The sequence below is a fragment of the Scardinius erythrophthalmus genome, assembly GCF_964197995.2.
Source record: "Scardinius erythrophthalmus genome assembly, chromosome: 3".
Lineage (NCBI taxonomy): Eukaryota > Metazoa > Chordata > Actinopteri > Cypriniformes > Leuciscidae > Scardinius > Scardinius erythrophthalmus.
Window position 1 is genome coordinate 54,100,843 of NC_138223.1, and position 25,136 is coordinate 54,125,978.

Below are 25,136 nucleotides of genomic sequence, written 5' to 3' on the forward strand. Positions count from 1 at the left end.
CCTACAAGTGTATTTTTATGATAGCAATAACTGTAAAGTGACTATTGTAATGGGGTAAATCAAATGTAGGTTAATATACTGTCAATTACTAAGCTCAGATTCATCTTACCAGTTAAAATTTATACTGTGCTTTTGTAATTATTTATTTTTAATTTTATGATTTTAACTTCTGCTTTAATAAGCTTTTTTTTTAGATTGTGTTCTAATGTTCTTCTAATAATCATAAACATGTACTACAGCTGCCAAACAAAACCAGAGAGAAATGTATTCATAAATCTTTAAAACAATCTAATTAAATCTTGGGCACAAAACATTCAGCCAGTAAAAAAAGAAAACCTGTAGTATATATATTGTATTTATTTATCTATCTATATCTATATATCTATATCTATAAATACAGTGTATATATATATATATATATATATATATATATATATATATATATATATATATATATAAATTTTTTTTATATATATATTTTAATATATATATATATATACTGTATATATATATATATTTGTCTATATTGTCTAATTTATCATTGTTGCCTTATTTAAGTTGATTTACTGTATACTGTGTATTTATTTTTGGACTAATAGTGGTTAATAAAGTCCAATAATGGTATGAGAGAGTGTCAGTGGTAATATCATTGTGTTCTTGTCGGTCAGAGTTAGATGATCTGTGTAACAGCTGAGGCTTAGCCTGACAGTTAGCCTGCCCTGGACCAGGCTAGTTTCCCAGCATAAGTTGCCAGGGTAACTGAGTTTGAACTATTTTAAGTTTGCTTTATGAAACAGAATCCACCGACAATAAGTCTGACTAACCAAAATAAGCCTGGATGTATTCTAATCTTGTTTTATGGAACAACCCTCTGGTTTGGATACAAACACTGTCCACTGTAGCGAGCAAAATACAGAAAAGCACCTTTAGAAAAGTATTTTCATTTCCACCAGTAGGTGGCGACAAATGTTTAAAAAAAATATATGTCATTGAATAATTTGTTAAAGAAATTTGTTAAAAAACACTGTCTGTGTCTCATTTCAGAGGCACTCAGCATACCCGGTTAAAGTCATCACTCACACATCGTCAAATTCTGTCTTCTCAATTTTGATTTCAGAGTCAGACTGAATCCCTTCAAAATCTTCTAGAGCAGATCGAGAACATTACAGCTCAAGAGCTTCCTTTGACTGTAAGTCTTCAAGAGAATTTTGTTTTTATATATAAAATAATCTAATCAAATGCAATTGTCAGTTACATGATTGACATTGCAAGTCTGATTAATTGGCTTTCTTAATATTTACATTTATAGTATTTTTATTTTATTTTTTTCTGATCAATAAATTAGAGTCCAGTGACCGATGTTTTGAATATGGTCCTCAACACTTCAGGAGAGATTTCAGAGTCTTCATCATCAGTCAGCCCAGCTGAACTAGCCTTCAACGGAAACCATGTGTTAAAAGCCAACGAGAAACTCATCTCTACATTGGTGAAGCCGACAGACACAAATGACAGAGTCAGTTTTACTCTTGCTGCTGTTGGTGAGTGGAGAAACTGTTATTATTGATGATGAAACTGAGCTTATATATGATATAGTTTATATAGAAAACGTCTCGGTTACGTATGTAACCCTCGTTCCCTGTGTACAGGGGAGCACAGTGGATTTTGGATAACACTGGGAAGCGTGCCCTAACCCCCAGGGGGGGTGGGGGAATGCTGCGGAAGCCCAGCCTGCCTGAGCAAGGCCTGGAATACACATATGTACTAACCCATTGGGGTAGTGAAACATATGGCAGTCCCTGAGGTAGTCCCAATCCGAGGGAAGTGGGAGCATACTCAACAGGGACGACAGAACGAGTCTGTCAAGGGGAAGACACGGCTGAACTGCACGTAGCATCATGGGTCACCGTAGAGACCACTTGGAAAAACACCCAGTCTACTAGCAACTCCCTACTAGAGGTAGCAGACCTGGCGCCAGGCGGTCCGCCACGCCTGGCACCGGAGGGGTGATGGAGGAACTCACAAGGCTCACCGACGTTTGGCGCCAACGGAGCAAAGGACGCACGTATCCGGCCGAGGCACGGAGTGGCGTAGCAAGCCGACACAACCTAATCCCTCGAGCCACTGGCCGTAGCGAGTACTCGAGAGGAAACAGGTTCCACACGAAGGCTATAGAACCTAGCAAACGTGTTCGGTGTCGCCCAGCCCGCAGCTCTACAGATGTCTGTCAGCGAGGCGCCTTGAGCCAAAGCCCAGGAAGCGGCAACACCTCTAGTAGAGTGAGCGCGCAACCTGGGAGGACAAGGCTCACCCAGAGACACATACGCTCGGGTGATAGCATCCACTAACCAGTGGGCTAACCTCTGCTTGGAGACAGCCTTCCCCTTCTGCTGGCCTCCATAACAGACAAAGAGCTGATCTGAGGTTCTGAAGCTTTGCGTTCTGTCAATATAAACCCGCAAGGCGTGGACGGGACAGAGAAAAGCTAGGGCTGGGTCTGCCTCCTCCTGGGGCAGCGCTTGCAGGTTCACTACCTGGTCCACGAAGGGAGTGGTAGAAACCTTGGGCACATATCCGAGCCGGGGTCTCAATACAACATGAGAAAGGCCCGGCCCGAACTCTAGGCACGATTCGTCGACCGAAAAAGCCTGCAGATCCCCGACCCTCTTGAAAGAGGCCAATGCTAACAGGAGCGCTGTCTTAATGGACAGGATATTAAGCTCTACTGTTGACAAAGGCTCAAAAGGAGGACTTTGAAGAGCTCAAAGTACCAGAGCTAGGTCCCAAGAGGGTACAGAGTGCAAAACACGAGGTGGATTTAACCTCCTAGCACCCTTAAGGAATCTGATGACCAGGTCGTGCTTCCCCAAAGAGTTACGATCTACTGCATCGTGATGCGCTGCTATTGCAGCGACATACACTTTGAGGGTGGAGGGAGACAGCCTTCGCTCCAACCCATCTTGCAGGAAGGAAAGCACGACTCTGATCGGGCAAGTTCGGGGGTCCTCCTGACGGGAGGAACACCAATCGACGAACAGGTTCCACTTCAACGCAAGAGGCGCCTCGTAGAGGGGGCTCTAGCAGAAGTGATGGTGTCTACCACTGCTTGTGGTAGACCACCTAGAACCTCCGCGTCCTGTCCAGGAACCAGACATGGAGTTTCCAGAGGTCTGGACGCGGGTGCCATAGAGTGCCCCGTCTCTGAGAAAGGAGGTCCTTCCTCAGAGGAATCGGCCAAGGAGGGGCTGTCGTGAGGAGCATGAGTTCCGTGAACCAAGTCCTGGTGGGCCAATACGGCGCCACTAGAAGGACCTGCTCCTTGTCCTCCCTGACCTTGCACAGGGTCTGTGCAAGAAGGCTCACTGGGGGAAACGCATACTTGCGCAGGTCCCGGGGCCAGCTGTGAGCCAGGGCGTCCGTGCCGAGGGTCCCCTCGGTCAGGGAGTAAAACCACTGGCAATGGGTCGTGTCCGGAGAAGCAAACAGGTCTACCTGTGCGACTCCGAAAACACTCCAAATCAGCTGGACCGTCTGGGGATGGAATCGCCATTCTCCTGGCAGGGGAGGCAACCGTGAGAGCTCGTCTGCCACACGGTTGAGCTCCCCTGGAACATGAACGGCACAAAGCGACCTCAGATGCTTCTGACTCCATAGGAGGAGGTGGGAGGCGAGTCGCGACATACGACGGGAGCGTAGACCACCTTGACGGTTGATGTACGCAACGGTCGCAGTGCTGTCCGTACGGACCAGTACATGCTTGTGTCTGAGAAACCCCTTGAGGCGACACAAAGCTAGACGTACTGCTTGCAACTCTAGGCAGTTGATGTGCCAATGCAGCTGGGGCCCCGTCCACAGACCCGAGACTGCATGCCCGTTGTACGTGGCCCCCCAACCCATGGCAGAGGCATCCGTGAACACCACAGCATGCCTGTAAACCCGGACTAAGGGCACTCCGGCCCGTAGAAACACAGGGTCCGACCATGGGAAGAAGGTTTGGCGGCAGCGCGGGGTAACTTTGACCCGGAGTGTACCGCTTTGCCACGCCCACCTCGGGACTCGGTCGTGAAGCCAGCGCTGAAGCGGTCTCATATGTAACAGGCCGAGCGGCGTTACTGCGGCTGCGGCTGCCATATGCCCCAGGAGCCTCTGAAATTGTTTCAGTGGAACCGCTGTCCTGCCTCGAAAGGACTTGAGGCAGGTGAGCACTGACTGGACGCGCTCCTCTGTGAGGCGTGCAGCCTGGGCGACCGAGTCCAGTTCCATTCCGAGATAAGAGATCCTCTGCACGGGGCAGAGTTTGCTCTTGTCCCAGTTGACCTGAAGCCCCAACCGACTGAGGTGCCGAAGCACCATGGCCCTCATTTATCATTCTTGCGTAGAAACGGGCGTATATGTTGGCGTAAGATTATGCTTACACTCTTCTCACCGCCTGATTTATGAAGCTGTGCGTACCTTTGAAATCCAGGTGTACGCAATACCTGCGCTTGATAAATGCCGCGGCTGAAAACGAGCGTCATTAGAATAACACGCCCCTATATATTCAAGTCTCCGCTCCCCCCACGCCCTCATTTTACGCCATGGACACACGGAAGACGGCAAAGAAGAGAAACTTCTTTGAGAAAGAGAAAGCGAAACCAGGGAATTAAACCAGTCTGAATTATTTTTTTGGTCATTGAAAGCCTTTCATTACTAAACCCAGTCCGTGCACAGTGCACACCTGCCGGGCCTAACCCTGGCCTAACCATCGTTTCAAAGAATAGTACAACTGCGAGCGCGTCGAGTATAAACGCCATTTGGGGAGGTGCGCGCGCAGTCTGCGGAGACTCGCGCTGCGGAGCCAGGCGAAAGTATAAACAGGCTTGAAACGTCAGGTGAAGCGCACAGGCTCGCAACTTAAACATTGAAGTCCATGTTGCACAAAAATAAACACTGAAGTTTATAATTACTATGTTGTTGTTTTTTTTTACAGTGGGTCATAATATATCATATCTTTTAGTTTGTCAGTGCGTTTTGTGGTGTTAGGAATAGTTTTTCTGCGCATTCCCGCACTCAAAACGTGCGTACACCACCTCCTGAGCTGGCGTAGGATTTGAGCATGCCGTACGCCAACGTCCATATTGATAAATCTCAAAGTCACCGTGGTTTTGGGTGTACGCCAGGTGTACGCTGGAAATTTGGTGTACGCACTTTTGATAAATGAGGGCCCATGTCCCTGTGATCGCACAACACATCTCGCGAGTGAGCTAGAATAAGCCAGTCATCGAGATAGTTGAGAAGGCGAACGCCTTGTTCTCTCATGGGAACAATGGCCGCCTCCGCGACTTTCGTGAAGACACGAGGCGACAGGGCCAGCCCGAAGGGTAGGACTTTGTACTGATACGCACGACCCTCGAACGCAAACCATAGAAACGGTCTGTGTCGTGGAAGAATCGAAACGTGAAAGTGGATGCATTCGAAAATGCGCTTCTGCGTGAGCATTTTGAACGGGAGTTTGTGCAGGGCCCGATTCAAAACCTGCAGGTCCAGGATTGGCCGTAACCCACCGCCTTTCTTGGGTACAATGAAGTATGGGCTGTTAAACCCGGACCTCATCTCGGCAGGAGGGACCGGCTCGATCGCGTCCTTCGCCAGCAGGACATCGATCTCTTTCCGCAAGACAGGGGCACCCACTGACTGCACACGGGTGAAGTGGACGCCCCTGAACTTGGGAGGCCGGCGTGCAAACTGAATTGCATAGCCGAACCGAATGGTGCGGATGAGCCATCAGGACGGACCCGGAAGCGCTAGCCAGGCTTCCAGATACCGTCCCAACAAACCCACCCGAACCACCGGCGTACCCGCGGAGGGGCAGCGAGGTGGAAGACAGGGACCCGGCTCTGGTGGCATTGTAGCGACCGAGAGCGGGGTCTGGGCGTTTTAACTTGACACCAACCTGCTTCCACCTGTGGACAGACAGCAGAGAAGGCCCGTGGGCATTCTACTGCGGGGGCATTCTACTGCGAGTGTGTGATGACACACACTCCCGAAGAGCAGACATCACATACTCCGGGTCACTCCTCTCAGGGTCGTTTCCCTTACCCTTTGCGGGGGGGAAACGAACTCCGAGCGGGCGGTTTTGAGGCGCTTCTGGACCACCAGCGTGGACATCGTCTGACCGAGGGCCAGCGCTGTGACTAATCACGGTCAGTCACTAAGCACAGCTCCACCCCGAATCAGAACTACCCACATGCACTGAATGTGCAGGGGTAGTGAGAGAGGAAAAACTTCTGCAGATTTAGGCATGCTTGGCTTGCCATATTGGCACCAAAAATGCTTCCACACTGCCAAAATTTTTCACACGCATCTAGGCACTTTAGACCCAGGAAGTGTGGCTGTCAAGTCTGAATCTTCAGCATGAGAACACACCATTACAGTAGGAACTCAGCATCAATTTCAGAGTATAACAGCCCTCTCTCCGATGTAGCGATCGACATCTGTCCTCCCTGGGGCCCCGAATGAAATGCTTGGTCCCTCATGAGAAGGACCAAAATCCCATTCAAAGCCTTGACGGCACACGGCACGCTGAGCGGCTCAAGCCCTTACGAGAAAGGGGAGACAAACAACGTGCTGACGTGGTCATGCACTCATGAGAGAACATGAACCACCCATGAACGGAGTCTCAACACACTGATTAGGCATGTGAAACAGCGATCATGGCCGTCAACCAGGCATGCAAGACAGTGAACGTGGCCATCGCCTCGATGACACACGGCACGCTGAGCGTTCAAGCCCTCAGGCAAGACGAACAACGTGCCGACGTGGTCATGCTCTCATGTAGAGAGCACAAACCACCCACGAACACAGTCTCAGCATGTTTGTGATGCGCTAGAGGAGTGAGTGGTTCGTGCTCACTGTACCCTCAGATCACCAATGTTATTCGCCAAAGTAGCCCTCCTCTGGTGCACCAGAAGAGAAACTAGATCGGGAAATAAGCAAAGGGACTCACCTCATAGAGGCACGGAGTCTTGATCTTGACCGCGCATCTTGAGCGCCGAATGACGCGCGCTAGGTTGCCGTGACAACCCGCGCTGTCAACCAGCGCTCGACGGCACACGGCACGCTGAGCGGCTCGAGCCTTTAAAAAGGGGAGACGAACAACATGCCGACGTGGTCATGCACTCCTGAGAGAATATGAACCACCCACGAACGTAGTCTCACACACTGATTAGGCATGTGAAACAATGAACGTGGCCGTCAAATGAGGACAGGAAACGATCGCATCCAGAAACACACGATCTTCACTCGTGTTGCTCTTTCAGGAAGAAAGTACTCTCTTTATTGTGCTGAAGCACACAGGGACCCAACGCGGCAACACAGCGGGGAAACTGCAAGCCCGCTGTGCGCACTCAACCGTTTACCAGCTGTGAAAACAGCTTTTGAATTAAGTGTGTAGATGCAGCCGGCAGACAGGAAATCGCGCGGTCGCTGAAACGCCGTCACGCCAACACAGAGAGATCCCTTCCCGAAACAGCAGACTCGTAGAGCGTAAGATAGATACAATCTTAAAGCTCATTCACTCAGAGAGGACACAATCGGTCGGCTCCGAAGCAAAAAGCACTATGCATGCGTTGCTTCCGCCTTTTTATACCCGCGCTGGTAGGCGGGCTGCGGAATGCAAATCCTGCATGCCAATTTCATTGGCTCGTTTTAATTCACTCGTAGGCAATTGGTCTCCCTAGCGTGATCCCAATTCTTCAGGGAACTCCCCCGACGACACGTTGGAGTTCCCAGGACGAAAGGGAACTGTTATTATTGATGATGAAACTGAGCTTATATATGATATAGTTTATATAGAAAACTGTTATTATTGATGATGAAACTGAGCTTATATATGATATAGTTTATATAGAAAACACCCGCTTCAGCCACAGTCTTAGGGTCTTTTTACACGACACCGTTTTCAACTAAAAACGTTAAACTTTTTATATGTTTGGCCGTTCGTTTCCACGACAACAAAGAGTCAGTTTGGGTGCCTGAAAATGCAAAGTTTTGAAATCTCAAAGGAAACACTTCTGAGTTTTAAGCGTATCGTTGTCGTGTAAACGTAGGGGAGACCAGGGACAGTTGCAACACCTTTTGCATTTCTCTCAGTTACTCAGAGACTATTGGGACTAGATCAAGCAAATTTGTATATATTAAACTCTATACCATTTAAAGATGATTATATATGACATATTGTTCACAGTATTTATTTGAATGGAAGAAGCCAGATGTTGCAACTGACCCCGACCCAGGGGACAGTTGCAACACAACCATGGGACGGTTGCAACATGTTAAAAAAAAAACTTAAATTTCACTAATTAACTTTAGCTTTTTGTCTCAATGAGCATATAGAATTCTGAAAATATGAACTGTTTTAGGCCTATAGTATTATTTATTTCTATAATAATATTATTGTAACCTATTATTTATTTATTTAGTGATATTTATCAAATAACAGTTATTGAGTTTTGTTTGTTTATGTGTAGAACATAGGCCTACATATATTCAGTGTGCAGGTGTTACAGATGTTATTCAATCTCTCCATATTTCAGTGCCAGACAGGAAGAATTGAACAATTTGCAATGCAACAAACTTTTATTAAATATGCAATTTATAACTTGTTGCAACTGTCCCCAACCCTATCAGCCATGACAGACATCATATGCCTGCACTGCAAAAAATGCTTTTCTTACTTAGTATTTTTGTGTTGTTTCCAGTCCAAAAATCTAAAAATTCTTAAATCAAGAAGCATTTACTAGAGAAGTAAAACTACATAAGAAATTCTATTTTGTTTTCAGATAAACAGAAAGTATCTTAAGTGATTTTTGCTTAAAACAAGCTAAATTATCTGCCAGTGCAGTAAGGGAAATAATCTTGTTTTAAGATTATGTTTTTATTAAGTTTTTTTGAATTAAGTTTTTTTTTCTTACTGCACTGGCAGATAATTTAGCTTGTTTTAAGCAAAAATTACTTAAGTTACTTACTGTTTATCTGAAAACAAAAAAGAATTTCTTATGTAGTTTTACTTCTCTAGTAAATACTTCTTGATTTAAGAATTTTTAGATTTTTGGACTGGAAACAACACAAAAATACTAAGTAAGAACAGCATTTTTTGCAGTGTGCTAGACACACTGACTTTGACACATGCTAACCATGTCACTTAGAAGTCAACAAAACAATAATTCAAACTAAGTAAGTTGAAATGTTAAATTACTTTCATACCTCCAAAGCAAGTTTTGTTCAATAAATGCAGCAGCAGATGTTGAATATGTTTACTGTCTTCTTGGTGAGGGGAGGGTCTAACTGTGCATGCGCAGTATGAGTGACATCACTCTAGCTTGTTTCTGATTGGAGAAAAATGACATTGCAACACTCAGGTGACAAGATGAATCAACTAAAGATAAAAGAAGACATTACATCTCTCAAGATCTCAGCAGAAGAGGATTAAACAACTCCACAAACAGCATTACTAGCTTGACTTAAGTTAACTCTGGGGATTTTGCTGTGTACAAAGTTAACTGATTAGTTCAAACTAGTAATTAAATTAAATAGTTATTTTATTTTAGACTTTTTATTGTTTTGTTTTTTTGCACATTTGTGCAGATTGAATCAACTTTAATAAAAAAATAAAAATAATAAAAAAACATAACTGCTTATTTTCTAATTCAGAGGTTGAAGTCTTCATGGTTGGACCCAATGTCACCTTAGATAAAATCCCTCGACTTGACACGACAAATTGTTCTGTGGACATCGATCTCATTGGGATCGCCAAGAACAACAATGAAACAAGTATGTGAGATGTGTTTTAATACAACATTTAAAATAAATTTTTTTTAGAAGATATATCACTAAACCACATTGAACTAAAGGTTTTAATGTGTTGAATACAAGTTTCTTCTGTTTCTGTCACACAGGATCAGCTGCTGTGGCTTTCATGAGTTATAACGCAATGGAGAATCTACTGAAGCCAGACTTCTTCAACACATCAACTGACACGATTAAAACCATGATGTCCACTGTGATCTCAGTTACTCTTCTCAAAACCACCAACACTAAACTCACCAAACCAGTCAACTTCACCTTCAAACACATCAGCGTGAGAGACTGAAATGTGTTTTTGTCCAACCTGAGAACTGATGAACATCTGAAAACATCTAATATTCAGTGTTATACTATTTTCTGCATGTTCTTTCTTCTTTTTGCAGGAGTTTGACCCTGACGGTTCTCTGTCCTGTGTGTACTGGAACATCGGCGAGTGGATTGTAGATGGTTGTTCTGTTTTAAAGACCAACAGCAGCTACACTGTGTGTTCCTGTGTTCATCTGTCCACATTCGCTCTCATCATGCAAACCAGCCGCCCATCAGAGGTACGAGAACATTTATAGTGAGCATTGAAGAACAGCACAGATTTGGCACTCATGTACTCTGACATGTTTCCTCAGAGCGACTCAAAGCTGGACATCTTGAATTTGGTGTGTGTGATCGTGGGGCTGGTGTTCTTCAGTTTGACCCTGTTGACCTTTGCCCTTTGTCAGTGGAGTCCTGGAGTGAATAATGTGGCTCGAATCAACCTCTGCGTGAGTCTTCTGTTGGCTCACCTTCTGTTCCTGCTCACACAACAGTTCCTGAAACTCATACGCCGTCATCAGGTGAGAATGATGAAGGAGCCCTACAGCTCAGCACAGTCTCACTGAGAATCATCATAACCGTCTCTCATGATCTCTAGGTGTTGTGTGCCGTGATATCAGGTGTGCTGCACTTCCTCTTTCTCTCCGGCTTTGTGTGGATGTTCATTGAAGCTGTGCTGCTCTTCATCTGTGTGAAGAACCTATCACAGATCAGCTCCAAAAGGAGGGGGGTGCTTAGCAGTGGATTCCTGTGTGTGATTGGATATACGGTTGCTCTGGTTGTGGTGGCTGTGTCTGCTGGGGTGAATCCTAAAGGCTACGGAAGTAAAAAGTGAGTTTAGTTTGAGAGACTCAGAGATCAACACCTTCATCCTTCATGTTTGTTCATTTCATTATTTTTCTTCCTCTAAACAGGTGCTGGATTGAAATGGATAAAGGCTTTATCTGGAGTTTTCAGGGACCTGTTTGCGTCATACTAGCAGTAAGCACATTTCTCATCATGACTTTGTATTAAAAGGAAAAATGATTAAAGATTTATTACTGCTGTTTCTCTTACTGTGCAGTTAAACATGATTCTCTTCATCTACATCATCATCAGTCTGACCTCCACCTTGAAAAATCTGAACGCTGAAGTTTCACATATGAAACGAACCAAGTAACAAACAATATGATTTGAACACTCCATGAAATATGTATATATATATATATATATATGCTGCATATTTACCTTTAACCTTATTTTGATTATTCTCAGGTTATGGAAGTAAAATAATGTCAAATGTTTTTGAAATAAAAAGCCTGTTGAATTGCACTACTTGAAAAAAATAGGCATTGCATTAACCATGCTTGCATTTTAATGCATTGTATTTTTAGAGCTTGCATTTTTATGGGCTGAAATTCAACATGGTTGAATATTTAAGCTGTGAATATTTCAATTAAAAACATTTCAAACACCTTTTCATTATTAAAAATTCAGTAATCCATATTCACCTTTCATATTTCTCTTCCAAAATATTCAAACTGTTTGAAAATACAACCTATAATATTCAACAGGCAATTTTCGATCCATTTTATTTCGCTTTGCAAATTCAGTGGTTCAAATTCGACAGTAAATTCAACATTGGCATCCAGGAACTGCAGGAAAAGCAGTAGATTGCCGAGCATACTCTCCATCTGCTGTTAGTCTATCTCACCAGTAGGGGGTGCAAAATTTTTAAACAGTTTGAATATTTTGGAAGTGAAATATGAAAGGTGAATATGGATTATTGAATTTTTAATAATGAAAGGGTGTTTGAAATGTTTTTAATTGAAATATTCACAGCTTAAATATTCAACCATGTTGAATTTCAGCCCATAAAAATGCACTTAATACAATGCATTAAAATGCAAGCATGGTTAATGCAATGCCTATTTTCTTTCAAGTAGTGCAATTCAACAGGCTTTTTATTTCAAAAACATTTGACATTATTTTACTTCCATACAGGTTAGGTAAAGTCAAATGTGTACAATAACAATTGCAGAGTTGTTCTTCATAAATCACTTTCTTAAACAAGTTTCAAGTGTGGTTGATTAAAATACAGAAGTGTTCTACAGACAAAAAGTCATACTTATAACAGGACAATTGCAGATTTTCCACAACAATATAATCAATAAATATATATTAACTCTCCATCTTTCTCTGCAGGAATATGACATTTAAAACACTGGCTCAGTTTGTGATTCTTGGTTGCTCCTGGATTCTGGGTTTCTGGAAGGAGCTGGAGATCCCCTTCCTGATCTTGAACTCCCAGCAGGGAACCTTCATGTTCCTGGTCTATTGTGTCCTCAATGATCAGGTCAGACATCAGTACAGACAGTCTACCAGAAAATCATCTCTCACCTACAGTACTTTATATTAAAGGGTTAGTTCCCAAAAATGAAAATTAGCCATGATTTACTCACCCTCAAGTCATCCTAGGTGTATATGACATTCTTCTTTCAGACGAATACAATCAGAGATATATTTAAAAATGTCCTGGCTCCGAGAGAAGCCTGCAGCTTCAATTGAAAATGAATGACTTCCGGTAACTTTGGAAGCTGAAGTCGGCAGCGGTGTGTACGTACACTGTTAGCCCTTGCTGTAAAAAAAGGCGTAATTCAGACAGTATCATACCATTTTCCATTAAAACAGTAATATACCGTAGAAAACAAAAATAGCCTACAGGAATATACTGTAAATGATATATATGGCTGTTTTCCCAATCACACCCTATACCCTCATTCACTATTCCCTACATTAGTTCACTAATATAGTCCACTTGACAGAGTGAATGAAAAGAAGTGAGTGAATTGAGACACTGATGAACACCTGATAAGCAGAATCACTGAAGGACAGAGAAACAAGAACAGAAAAAAGAGAAACACAAAAACTACAACTGACTTCCAGTAATACTGAGTGTGAAACCAGTTTACAAACCAGTTTAAGATTATTTCTTTCATACATGTACAAAAGTTCTTGTTGAGAATTAACAGAGATTTAGTTAATAATACAATTTGTTGTCACCATGATGGAGATCAGTATTTGCTTTAGTTGGTCTCTTGTCCCTTGACTTCTTACCATTCATCTCTCTCTGACTGCTGTAACAGTGAGTTTATAAAACACATTTGTTATGGCAAGAAAAAGTCAAGAGGAAGTTTATAAGGTGTTTTTATTCTTTTGTGATGATGTCACAGTCATCTTGGATTATCTGATTTTCAGATTATTCCTGTATATATTCATTGAAATTATGGGTATGTCATATTTAGCATAAATCTGTGTATCTACAAAATGAAATAAAAATTTCTGTAATCATGTCTTCTGAAAAATTGCATTAAATTTTATTTTACTCCTGCTTGGCTCAGACACACACAGACATCAACAATCAGCACATGAATCTCAACAATGGTGAAAACTTTCATGTTGCAATGCATGCTGGGTTCCAGGATAATATAAAACTCCCAGCATGCATTGCTGCATGAATAAAAAAAATAAAAAAATATTGCCACCATTGTTGAGATTAATGTGCTAAATTGTGATATCTCTGTGTTTCTAAAACATAGTGTAGCTCTGTTTTTTTTTTGGTGTATGCATGATGTGTTAAAAAAAAGAGTCATAGTAATTTATTGCTGTAGTTTCACAGTGGTGCTAATGTAACACTTTTGATCGAGGATAAAACTCTGAATGAATAAGAATTAATTCCTTAGTGAATGAATCAGCAATATGATGAATTTGTCACCATAAGCATTACAACCGCAATCATTCATAAACTGTGTGCGCACAAGTGTGACTTGCAAAAACACAGTAGCAAAAGAAAAATGAATGTTTTAGCATCTGCATCCCTACTAAAGCAAGCACTGATCTCTATAATGGTAACTTCAAACAAACATTTTCAATTAAACATCTTAATAACAACTTCTGTAGATGTATGACAGAAATAAAGTCATACTGGTTAATAATAAGTGTAATAATGTGTAATGGCTGGAAGTCAGTTGTAGTTATTGTGTTTCTCTATTTTCTGTTCTTGTGTTTCTCTTTTCTTCAGTGATTCTGCTTATTAACAGCAGGTGTTCATCACTAATGCTCATCAATCACTTACATATTCCCTTAATTATCTCACTGCAACACTGTCTCAATGTTACTTTTACTCATTGTAGTGTGGATTTTCCTGTGGGGTTGAAAGGGTTAACAGTGTAAGATAAAAAGTCACACCCACAAAATGTATCTTAACAGTAATAAACTGTAAGTTATAAAACAGGTTTATACTGGCAACACTGTTGCCAGTGGTTTACTGTACAATCTTGTTTGTGGGTCACCATTGTGCAGAAGAGTAGAGCCTGTGCTTCAGTCCAGGAGAAGATCTACAAACATTGATGATATGCTGCATGTTGCTTTATTTAACAGGCGTGTCTTTTTATGTTCAATAGTTTTTTAGTGGTCTCAAATGAAAGAAGTTCACAGTTTTACTTTGCTCAGATTATTAATGCATTATAAATTTTAGTTAATACATTTAAATGACAGTTGGTCAATTTAAGGCAGTCGGTTTCTGCAACTGTAATTAGTTAACTTGAATTAGAATTTAGTGCATTTTTACAGAAACAAACTAGATTACAGTAAAGAACTGTACAATTAACAGTATTTTTTATTTTACTGTAAAAAAAACCCGGTTAGGTCTAACAGTGTACAGTAATAAAGGCCTTCTGAAGTGAAGCGATGTGTTTGTGTGAGAAAAATATATCGACTAAAACAACTAGCTTCCGGCAGACGGCCGTACACAAGTCGACTTGCACCAAAAGAGTAACCAGTGACGCATGTATGACGTAGATGTAGGAGTGGCGTAAGCTTTGACGCCTCTCACAGTTCAAACAAACAGGGCTGGGCAACAAACTCAAGCTCCTCTCATATTTTCTCTCAAAAAATTGTATTTTTAAACTAATTTGTGACTGGTGTTTTGTTTTGCTCGATCTCCGTGTTCGTCATTACGTTGTGCGTCAGGTCAAGGGTCACTCTTTCACTGAAACGGCCATTCACTGCCATTAAAAAGCTTGAAAGAGCCAGGACATTTTTTAATATAACTCTGATTGTATTCGTCTGAAAGAAGAATGTCATATACACCTAGGATGACTTGAGGGTGAGTAAATCATGGGCTAATTTTCATTTTGGGGTGAACTAACCCTTTAACCCTTTAGAACCGGCTGTGTTGTCGCCGACACTTACCAGCAAGCTGTATTCATTTGACCGTAACTCTTCAGCCGTTTGCACTATCAAAACCATTCAAATTGCCCCTGACAGTAGATAACATACGCTTTTCGGCAATATACGGCTTATTACGTAATTTCATGCTTTCCATCTGCAAATGACAGCAGCGCGGGAAGGAGGATTTGAACAGAGAGATACGACGCGTAGCAGGTTAGAGTGTTTTGGATTGCATAAAATAATAAAAGAAACAAACAAATACATGGCGAAAGAAGTGTTAGACAGCAGAAGAGGGGATTAGGATGATTTTTAATGAAACTTGGGAAGCGGATGGCCGTTACTCTTTCATGTATCTAAGTATGTAGTGAGAGCATGTGTGCGTGACTATGAATGTGTGCATTTGTATGTGTGCGTGTATGAAAAAAAAGTGTGCTAAATGAAAACTGTGCCACCCAATGTCACAAAAAAGACTTGAATATATGTATTATAGGTCATTTTTCAACTTTAAAGTGTTAGTTTCTTTCGTTCATGATTTTTTCTGTTTTTTTTTCTAAATAAAAATCAGTTAATTTTATTCTCGTTTTTTTTTTTTTTTTTTTTCTGTCTATTTAAATTCTATTTGCAAACTCACCACACACAATTAATGGCCAATGACTGTAATTTATTGAAAGCTAATCTTTTTCTGAAAAAGATGACACCTTGCACATTAAGATAGCACATTGTTTTAGAATTGTACAGTAAAAAAATCTACATATGTGAAAAACACCTATTTTAGCTTCAGGTTCTAAAGGGTTAAGTTCATATTTCATTTCTCATCCTCTAAAATTATATTCTTGAAAAATAACCTGGACATTTTCTGTGTTTTTGTTTTTTTTAACCAGAGTTTAAAACTATTTCTCTTCTCATTCTTGTCCAGGTCAGGCAGCAGTACAGGAAGTTCTTCAGATGTCCATCAAGAAACAGTGAAGACATAAGCATCCATATTCAGCAAAGGAAGTGCCATTCTTATGAAAGTGATTCTGTCGTGACTGTCTCAGTTACAAATTTCACTAGTTAACCTGCTATATTTACAGCGGTCAATACACTTATGTGAATCTATAAATTTCTTTAAGTGCAACATTTCTTTGGTAGAGGAACTACCATGATTTTTAGAGGCTTGTATACTGGGTTACACTTTTAATACGCTAACAAAAATAATAAGATAAAGCAATTGTTTTTCAGCTTAAAGTGTTTTATTAAAGCAATGTACTATCTGTAACATTTCAAATCTTATTTTCTTTTAAACAATTTATTCAAAATTCAAAACATATTCATGATTTATAATCTCACAATCCAAAAAGATCCCACAGAATTTGTGAATAAACAAATTTAGTTTCACAATTAAAAACAATAACATAAATTACCTGTAATAAAACAGAAAAAGGTTTCATATGATTTTGCATAAGAAATTACCCACAATATCAGTAGTTTGAATCATTTATTTTAAATAAATCTAGTATTTGTTACAAATTTGTCCTCTATCTGACTTTGAGCTTTTGGGTTTCTCACCATACACTTCTGCATCAAGTGTTGTTTCACATACTTAGAAGAGAGAGGATCCAAGCATCACTTTGAGCCACCACTATACTGGAAATTACTTTTAGTGGCATCAGTAAATGGTCACATTAGACCGTATTAGCAGAAAACATACCTGCAAACTTGTCGCTTTTCGGCGACAATCGCCGTTTTCTTGGTCAATTGGGTCATTTACGTGAATCGCGTAGAACCGGAGAGTTTTTTTCGAGGGGGGGGGGGGGATATTGTTTCTCACAGTAACTGCCATGCAGGCTAGAATTGCGAAACATTATTGGATAATTCTTATAATTGACATTTCTCTGGGCCAATCGGAATCTTAGCACTTTTTCTCTTGGCCAATTGGAATCTTAGGACTTGCGTCAGAATCTTGAAGCACACAGCGTCAACTGAGCCAGTGTTGCCAACTTAGCGCCTTTGTCGCTATTTTTAGCGACTTTTCAGACCCCTTTAGCGACATTTTTTCAAAAAAGCGACTAGCGACAAATCTAGCTACTTTTTGGACAAACCTCAGTAACCTCCAAATGTTGCCAGCACAGTCCTGCGAGCGCGAGGTTTGCGTTCTCCTTGCCGTCACACACCTCTCTCTGCGTCTACCCTGTTCAGTGAATGGCTGAGAGAGGAGCAGCAGCACGGAACAGACGTGAATGAGCAGTGTTGTTTCCACGGACGGACTTATCACTTATCTTTTGTTTTATATTTAAAGAATTTAGTTTGACCATTTTATTTTATTACTTGTGCTTATCACTTGTAATACTCACTATCACAGTGCTTTAGTTCACCCAGTTCCCGAACTCTCTCAATTCAGATAATTTTACACATATAAAAAAAATAGTAATTCAACAGCTACTCGTTCTATTGTCTGACAAAAAAAATATATAGTAAATGAGAACAGCTTTATTGGACATTCGGCTATATTATATTATATTATATTATATTATATTATATTATATTATATTATATTATATTATATTATAGTATAGTATGTTATATTAAAATACAGTATGTGAGCATGATTTTAACGAGAAAAAACATTAGGCAGGCAGAACGCAAGTACGCCGCGATGACGTCATGAATATGCTAATTGACGTATGACGTCATCTAGCGACATTTAGCGACTTTTAGGGGAGGCGTTAGCTACTTTCCTTTGAAAATAGTTGGCAACACTGAACTGAGCTGAGCTCGCCATTTGATGAGACGGCTGGCTACCGTGCGAGTCTAATGGAAACTCGCGCATGAATTTTCCTGCATTTTAGCGCCCACCAAAATGATTTTTTGTCCCGCCAAAGTCTTATTTGATCGGTGAGTAATGTAGATGAACGGCTGCGTTTGTGACAGGGTGTATGTTTAACTGAAAGAACGAGCAGAGAGAGAGAGCCGGTCGCGCGCGCGCACTCTCTGTGTAAACGACTTCACCGTCTCCAAACTAGGCGCTGTGTTGCTCTCTCTCCCTCGCACGCACATATTAATCAAAAATAAATCGACACGGTGGTAAAAGGTCGAAAGACCTTTTTTTTCTGAATTACTGCTGGGTGTGAATTTTGCTAAATAAGTTTCCTTATCTTCTCTGAAAAGCGTTCTGGACATTCAGCTGACTTAAACAACACTTTAATTAAACGAAATAAAACTATACAGTGATGAAATGTTTTTATGTTGACACAAATCTTGGATGTCATTGTCCTAACTGCTGGCATAATCACACAACGCGCACGACACGTCCAATTCGCGAACTAATGACTCCTTTGAACCGATTCATTTTAATGAATGGTTAAAACAACTAATCTTTCCAACAGTGAACTCAGGTGACGTCTGAATCGGTGTAACTAATCAGTAACACTTTACAATAAGGTTATATTTATTACATAAATTATATAAAAAAGTACAGTTTGCTAACTCAAGCTTAAACTTCAAAATAAAGAAAACCACTTGTTTAAAAAAAAAAAAAGCATATGACTACATTTTTCCACACAGTGCTATCAATAATCGATAAGAGAATCGATAAAGAATTGGATCGATAATCAGAATCGTCAGTGGCATTATTATTGATAAAATCTTATCAATTCCCATCCCTATGTGAAGACCGTAAAATTATAAGCAAACATTAAAGAACATACATGTTTTTTTAAGAGTTTTTTTTTTTTTAAGAGTTAAAAGATTAAAACATTTTGCTAACATGAGGTCTTATTGTGTCACTGTCAGTCTTTTTACATCAGTGCAAAACTAGGGTATGCAGATTAATAATAATTATTATTATTATTATTATACATTGTTGATCAGCATGCATTGATTAATCCCATGGCATGTAGCAAACCAAGTTGGCAGTACATTACAGAATAACAGTTCGACAATTTCAGCAGCCCCTCATATTCATCCTTTAAATACTATGAAACCAAAAATTCCCAATGGCAATGTCTCCAGCATTGCAGTATACACGGCTCAAGAAGCCCGCAAAACATTTACGATAGTGTCCTTGGCACTCTGGCTTAATCTTTCGGGAAACTTGACCTCATACTCGACAATCAAGTCCCCACGACGATCTGGGGATTTCGGAAGAGGAAGACCCTCCCCGGTGACACGCCGTTTCATCCCGGGACGGACAATGTCTTGAGTTGTTAAGTTAACCGTGCGATTATCCAGTGTTGGAACGTTAACTGTGCAACCACAAAGTGCCTGAGAAAGTAGAGAAGAACAGGATTAGAAAAATAAAGACAGGGAAGAAAAGAGTTTGTAATCAAACTCTTAAAGGGGTCATATAATGGTACATGCACTTTTACAAGTTGATTGTACTGAAATGTGTGTTGGCAGTGCCTGTACACAACCATCATATAATGATAAAAATCCATCCAGTGTTAATTTTTTTTAATCTCCTTATATGTTTTCCCGTCTCAAATCGAGCCGTCTGACCGTGTGACATCCTGTCTGAGTATGTGTTGTTTATGTGCCTAATGACTGTCATAGTCTCACAGACTGGTTATTTTTTAAACAGATCAGTAAATTTTTAGTGCTTCAGCCCTGACAGTTGTTCCTAACACTGCATAGATAACGTTACGCATCACGGACAAGCCTACATTTACTGAAAAAAAAAATTCATGACCATTAGCTGTAACATCAGTCTGTCAATGAACTAACGTATACATCAGTAAACACATAGCGTTCATATCTCACTACTCTACCCTGCCAGTACAAACAAAGATAGATCAAAGTGACATTATGTTACCCAACCATTCAGAAATGTCATGTTCGATCCTTAATTGTCGAACTTCTTCGGAGCCGTCATCTTGTTCCGGGGCCGACTCCTGTTCAAATTGATACGGTTGGTTGCACAGATGTGTCCTCAGACTCCTGCTGCCATTCTTTCTCCAAAATATACCCTCAACTGTTGTCAAGGCAACACTCCACGTGTGTTGTGTCAAATGAACAGAACAGAGGGGCGGGGTGAGCAAAGCTCATTATCATTTAAAGACACATGCACTGAAACGGCGTGCTGAAAACAGAGTTGTTTTTGACCAGGTAAAATGAGTGTTTTCTTACAATACTAATAAGAATTTTTAATTAAAGTATATTACACACTTTTCATTTAGACCCTAAAGAATCATATTAACTTGTACAAAAATGGCATTATATGACCCCTTTAAAATAGGAGCCCATCTTACCTCTCTGAGTGTAATTTTTGCAGAATAAATAATGTCCGATCCGTCTCTTCTGTACACTGGATGTTTTTTTAATGATCGATCGTTTCGCTAGATCAGCCCTTAATCCTCAGCTGGGATCGTTCACCAGCCCGTTGAAGCTCTTCAAAGACCTTTGAAACTGCATCGATTCTGACTGCAAAATGATGGTAACCACTGAAGTCCAGTCTGTGGAGAAAAATCCAGAAATGTTTTCCTACAAAAACGTCATTTCTCTTCCACTGAAGAAAGAAAGACATGGATATCTTGGATGGCATTAAAGTAAATTATTAGGAAATTTTCATTTTGAGGTGAACTAATCCTTTAACCAGACAGTCGATGGTAACCACTGGCTTCCATAATATATATATATGTTTTTACCAATGTTACCTTCGACTGTCTGGTTGCCAACATTCCTCAAAATGTCTTCTTTGTGTTCATCAAAAGAAACCAACTCATCCAAGCTTAAGTTTAAAATGTTCAGTTTTGTTTGAACTTCCTTTAAAAAACAACAACAGACAAAAAAATATATAATAATAATAATATTATGATATATATATATATATATATATATGCCTTTAGTAAGTCTAAACAAAACATATATATCTTTAATATAACTGACTTACCAATTGCTTTTGAAAGTCAGGAAATTTTCTCAATCGCTCCTCCAAGTTTTGCAGAGACTGAAGATCAGCTACTGGCAGTAGGTTTGCTTCAAGGCCTATGTCTTCTTCACTGACAGATTTTAGACCCTGAACTGTCCTATAGATTATCTTCATTTGGTCCATCATGATCTCTTGATTTGTGAGAATGTTACGCAGGAGGGCTGAAACAAAAGCAAGAAACTGAAATAAACCCCCTAAGTCCATATGGTACACAATATGTAAAAGTAAAAAGGTACATTTTCACATTTCCCAATAAACAAATACAAGTATCAAGAACAGCTTGATGTCTTAACCCTCAGACGGTCTTCGTTTCGGAGTCACATCCTGGGCCTTCCCGCTCAGAAGTGACCGGACACCTAAAAATGAAACTTCCTCCATCCCAGTAAAACCAATGCAATTTATTTTTGTTCTATAATATTTTTTCTTTTTAATTTTGTATTTTGAGAGAATTTTATTGAATTTATTAATATTTATGCAATATTTATGGTCTATTTTTTGCCATTGAAAATAAAATAAAAAATTATATATATATATATGTTTTTTTTTTTTTAATGCAGTATTTTAGTTTAATATAGAGTCTAGGCCTTCAAAAAAAAAAAAATGTTTTAAGCAGATTAGCACCATCTGGTGAGAGTATGGAGAGAAGCGTAGAGCCATGGTGTAACCACTAGATGGCATCTCTCTATGGAGAGGCATGTGAATTCCCCAGCTGTTTATGGACACATTTACTTTTTTTTTTTTACAGAATTTGTAACAAAAAATGCAATTCATTCAATTATAACACTTAATGTAAAAATTTTTTAATTTCCCATTCATTTTCTATGGGGGTCATTTTTGACTGAAGACCACAAGTGTGACTATTTTTTCAACGACGACTTAGCATGCTCGGATCATGACCTAATTTTTTTTTTGTGTGTTCACATACCTAATGCCATAAAAATCACCAAGTTTTGTAACATTCCGATGAAGCTGTGATTTTTAAAAATTCAAAATAGATTTTTTGTAATCAAAATGTATTGGTGTGTATGTGTATAAAAGTGTGTTTGTATGTGTGTGTGGGTCTTTTTTGCACTCTTGATATTGTGGAGTGTTACCCCTTTACAGCTGTGTACTTTTTTTTAGGATTGTGGCCGATTTGTAGATTGTACACACAAAAATTCGAAGATTTTTTTTTTTTTTTGTCAATTTCCCATTCATTTCCTATGGGTCGGTCATTTTTGACCGAAGACCAAAACCAATTTTTTTTTGTATTCACATACCTAATGCCATAAAAGTCACCAAGTTTCATAACATTCCGATGAAGCTGTGATTTTTAGAAATTCAAAACAGAAAATGCTTCGGTCAGAAATGACCGAGGACCGTCTCAGGGTTAATAGTCCTTGTGGCTGGTGGTAAACAATCCCTCTCTGATGCCGATCAGGGGAAGTGCAGCTTCTTTGCAGTGGGTCAGGGGGAGAGTGACTTCTCTGAAAAGGGTCAGGGAGAGTATAATCTATCTCAAACAAGTCAGGAGAAATACAGCTTCTCTGAAGCGGGTTAGGGGAAGTGTTGCTTCTTTGAAACGGGTCAGCATTTGCATGGTTTCTTTGAAGCGGGTCAGGAGAAGTGTGGACTTTCTGAAACGGCTCAGCAGTTGTGTGGCTTCTCTGAAGCGGATCAGGGGAATTGCGGCCTCTCTGAAATTAGTCTGAAGTTTTGTGGCCTCTTCGAAGTGGATCAGAGGAAGTCTGGACCTTCTGAGACGGCTCAGCAGTTGCACTATTTCTCTGTCGTGCATCTCTGAAGCAGGACAGGTGGAGTGCAATCATTGTCAGACAAGTTGGGAGAAGTACAGCTTGTGTGGAATCTCTGAAGCTGGTTAGGAGAAGTGCGGCTTCTCTGAAGCGGGTCAGGGTTAATGCGGCTCCTCTCAAGTGGATCAGCAGTTGCATGGTTTCTTCGAGACTGGTCAGAATGTGTGTGGGTCCTCTTAGGTACATTAGAGGTATGATGACTTTGGGAATTAGGAGGGATATTTGGTAAACTATGTGAGGGTTTGAAGAAAGTTAGAACAGAGCATTTTAGGCATTTTCACAAGTTAAATGAATCAATTACCTTACTCAAAATAACAACTTATACTGCTTACAATTTTGTTGGCTTAGATTTGGCCAACACAGACTTCTGAGTAGATCCAGTCTTCTGCATCCTTTGGGAGTCAGAAGAAAATGAGTGAAAGATCTTCGGAGCTCTAGGCAGTTCTTCTTTTCTGTTCAGAGAAAGAGAAAGAAGCTATATGTCGTGTAAGAAATAAGTAAACAAAAAAAAGAAAATACCTTTTCTTTGCATTATCTTTTGACTGATCAACACTGATTTCTTCATCCTCATCTTCTCCAGGAAAAGGTACAGTAGGTTCTTTGGCCTGAAGAATCACTTTGTTACTTACATATCTGCCACATTTTACAATATACTGACTAAATATAATCATAGATTACAAATAAAGACAACTTACATTCTTCTTCGTTTGGGTTTAATTGGGGAATCCTCCCCATCTGTTGCAAGGTCTGTGTGTTCGACAGCTTCAGGTAGTTTTAATCTTGCCTTACTGTAACTGTCTACAAAAGATTACAATAATTATATATATATATATATATATATATACAGTGAGGAAAATAAGTATTTGAACACCCTGCTATTTTGCAAGTTCTCCCACGTAGAAATCATGGAGGGGTCTGAAATTGTCATCGTAGGTGCATGTCCACTGTGAGAGACATAATCAAAAAAAAAAAATCCAGAAATCACAATGTATGATTTTTTAACTATTTATTTGTATGATACAGCTGCAAATAAGTATTTGAACACCTGAGAAAATCAATGTTAATATTTGGTACAGTAGCCTTTGTTTGCAATTACAGAGGTCAAACGTTTCCTGTAGTTTTTCACCAGGTTTGCACACACTGCAGGAGGGATTTTGGCCCACTCCTCCACACAGATCTTCTCTAGATCAGTCAGGTTTCTGGGCTGTCGCTGAGAAACACGGAGTTTGAGCTCCCTCCAAAGATTCTCTATTGGGTTTAGGTCTGGAGCAATGTTCCCTCTAAGCTGCGCACGCTCGCGCCCGCGCAGGCCAGTCGAAGTGGCCGCGCAATAGATTTTTCAGACCGCGCACATTTTTCAGACCGCACAAAAGATTTTTTTTCAGGGGTTAAACATCTGAGCATCAAAGGCGATGCAGGCTAATAAACAGTAGCGGTTTTAGGCACGGGCGAACCGGGCAGTCACATGGGGCGGCACGAGCAGTTAAAAAAAAAACCCTGCGCCAAGAAGCAGTTTTCTTTTATCTTTCATTTCACTCACTGTGTGGGGAACTGCCACAGGGGCGCGGGAGACCACCAGTAGCTCGTGCACGGCCAGAATGGAGGTATAGCTCGCGAAGGGGCCGTTCACATATTGCGTCTTTTGCGCGCTCAAGCTCGTTATTTCAAATGTACCGGTAGTCGCGCGGGTAAGGGCTGCACCCAAACACTACGGGTGTTTTTCTCCTCTCCGTAAATAAATCTGCATAGTAACTTAACAGAGCTAAGTATTGCTAGGTGGTGGAAAACCATTAGCTACTAAAAAAAACTTCTTTGTCGTTGTGGAGAGCGCAGTTAAAAAAGATAAGCTATAGACAAATCCGGCGAAACACGGAAGTAAAGCAGCGCCGCCATTACTGCGTGCCTTGCTGCTAAGGAAGTAGCGTTGGTCCCGTAGGCGGCTGTAGCAGATGTAGCTGTACGAAATGTTATTTTTATCTATTCATCTTTAATTTTGTACAGTTGCCCTGCTGTATGGCTACAACACTTCCCTCGGCCGGCCATGCAGTTACACACTACTTCGAGAACTTTGCAGTTTTCTC

General features: G+C 40.6%; 1 protein-coding gene across 1 annotated transcript in view; it reads left to right on the forward strand.

Annotated features, from left to right (window-relative positions):
* LOC308687967 (uncharacterized protein) overlaps window positions 1-25,136 on the forward strand; it is a gene marked incomplete at its 5' end in the record, with an annotated part of 168,805 nt that overhangs the window by 96,612 nt on the left and 47,057 nt on the right. Inside the window, 4 exons of the mRNA XM_081360784.1 lie at window positions 1,118-1,189; window positions 1,346-1,538; window positions 9,688-9,807; window positions 9,933-10,114. Coding sequence (XP_081216910.1) covers window positions 1,118-1,189; window positions 1,346-1,538; window positions 9,688-9,807; window positions 9,933-10,114 — 567 coding nt within the window. The remainder of the gene's footprint in view (window positions 1-1,117; window positions 1,190-1,345; window positions 1,539-9,687; window positions 9,808-9,932; window positions 10,115-25,136) is intronic.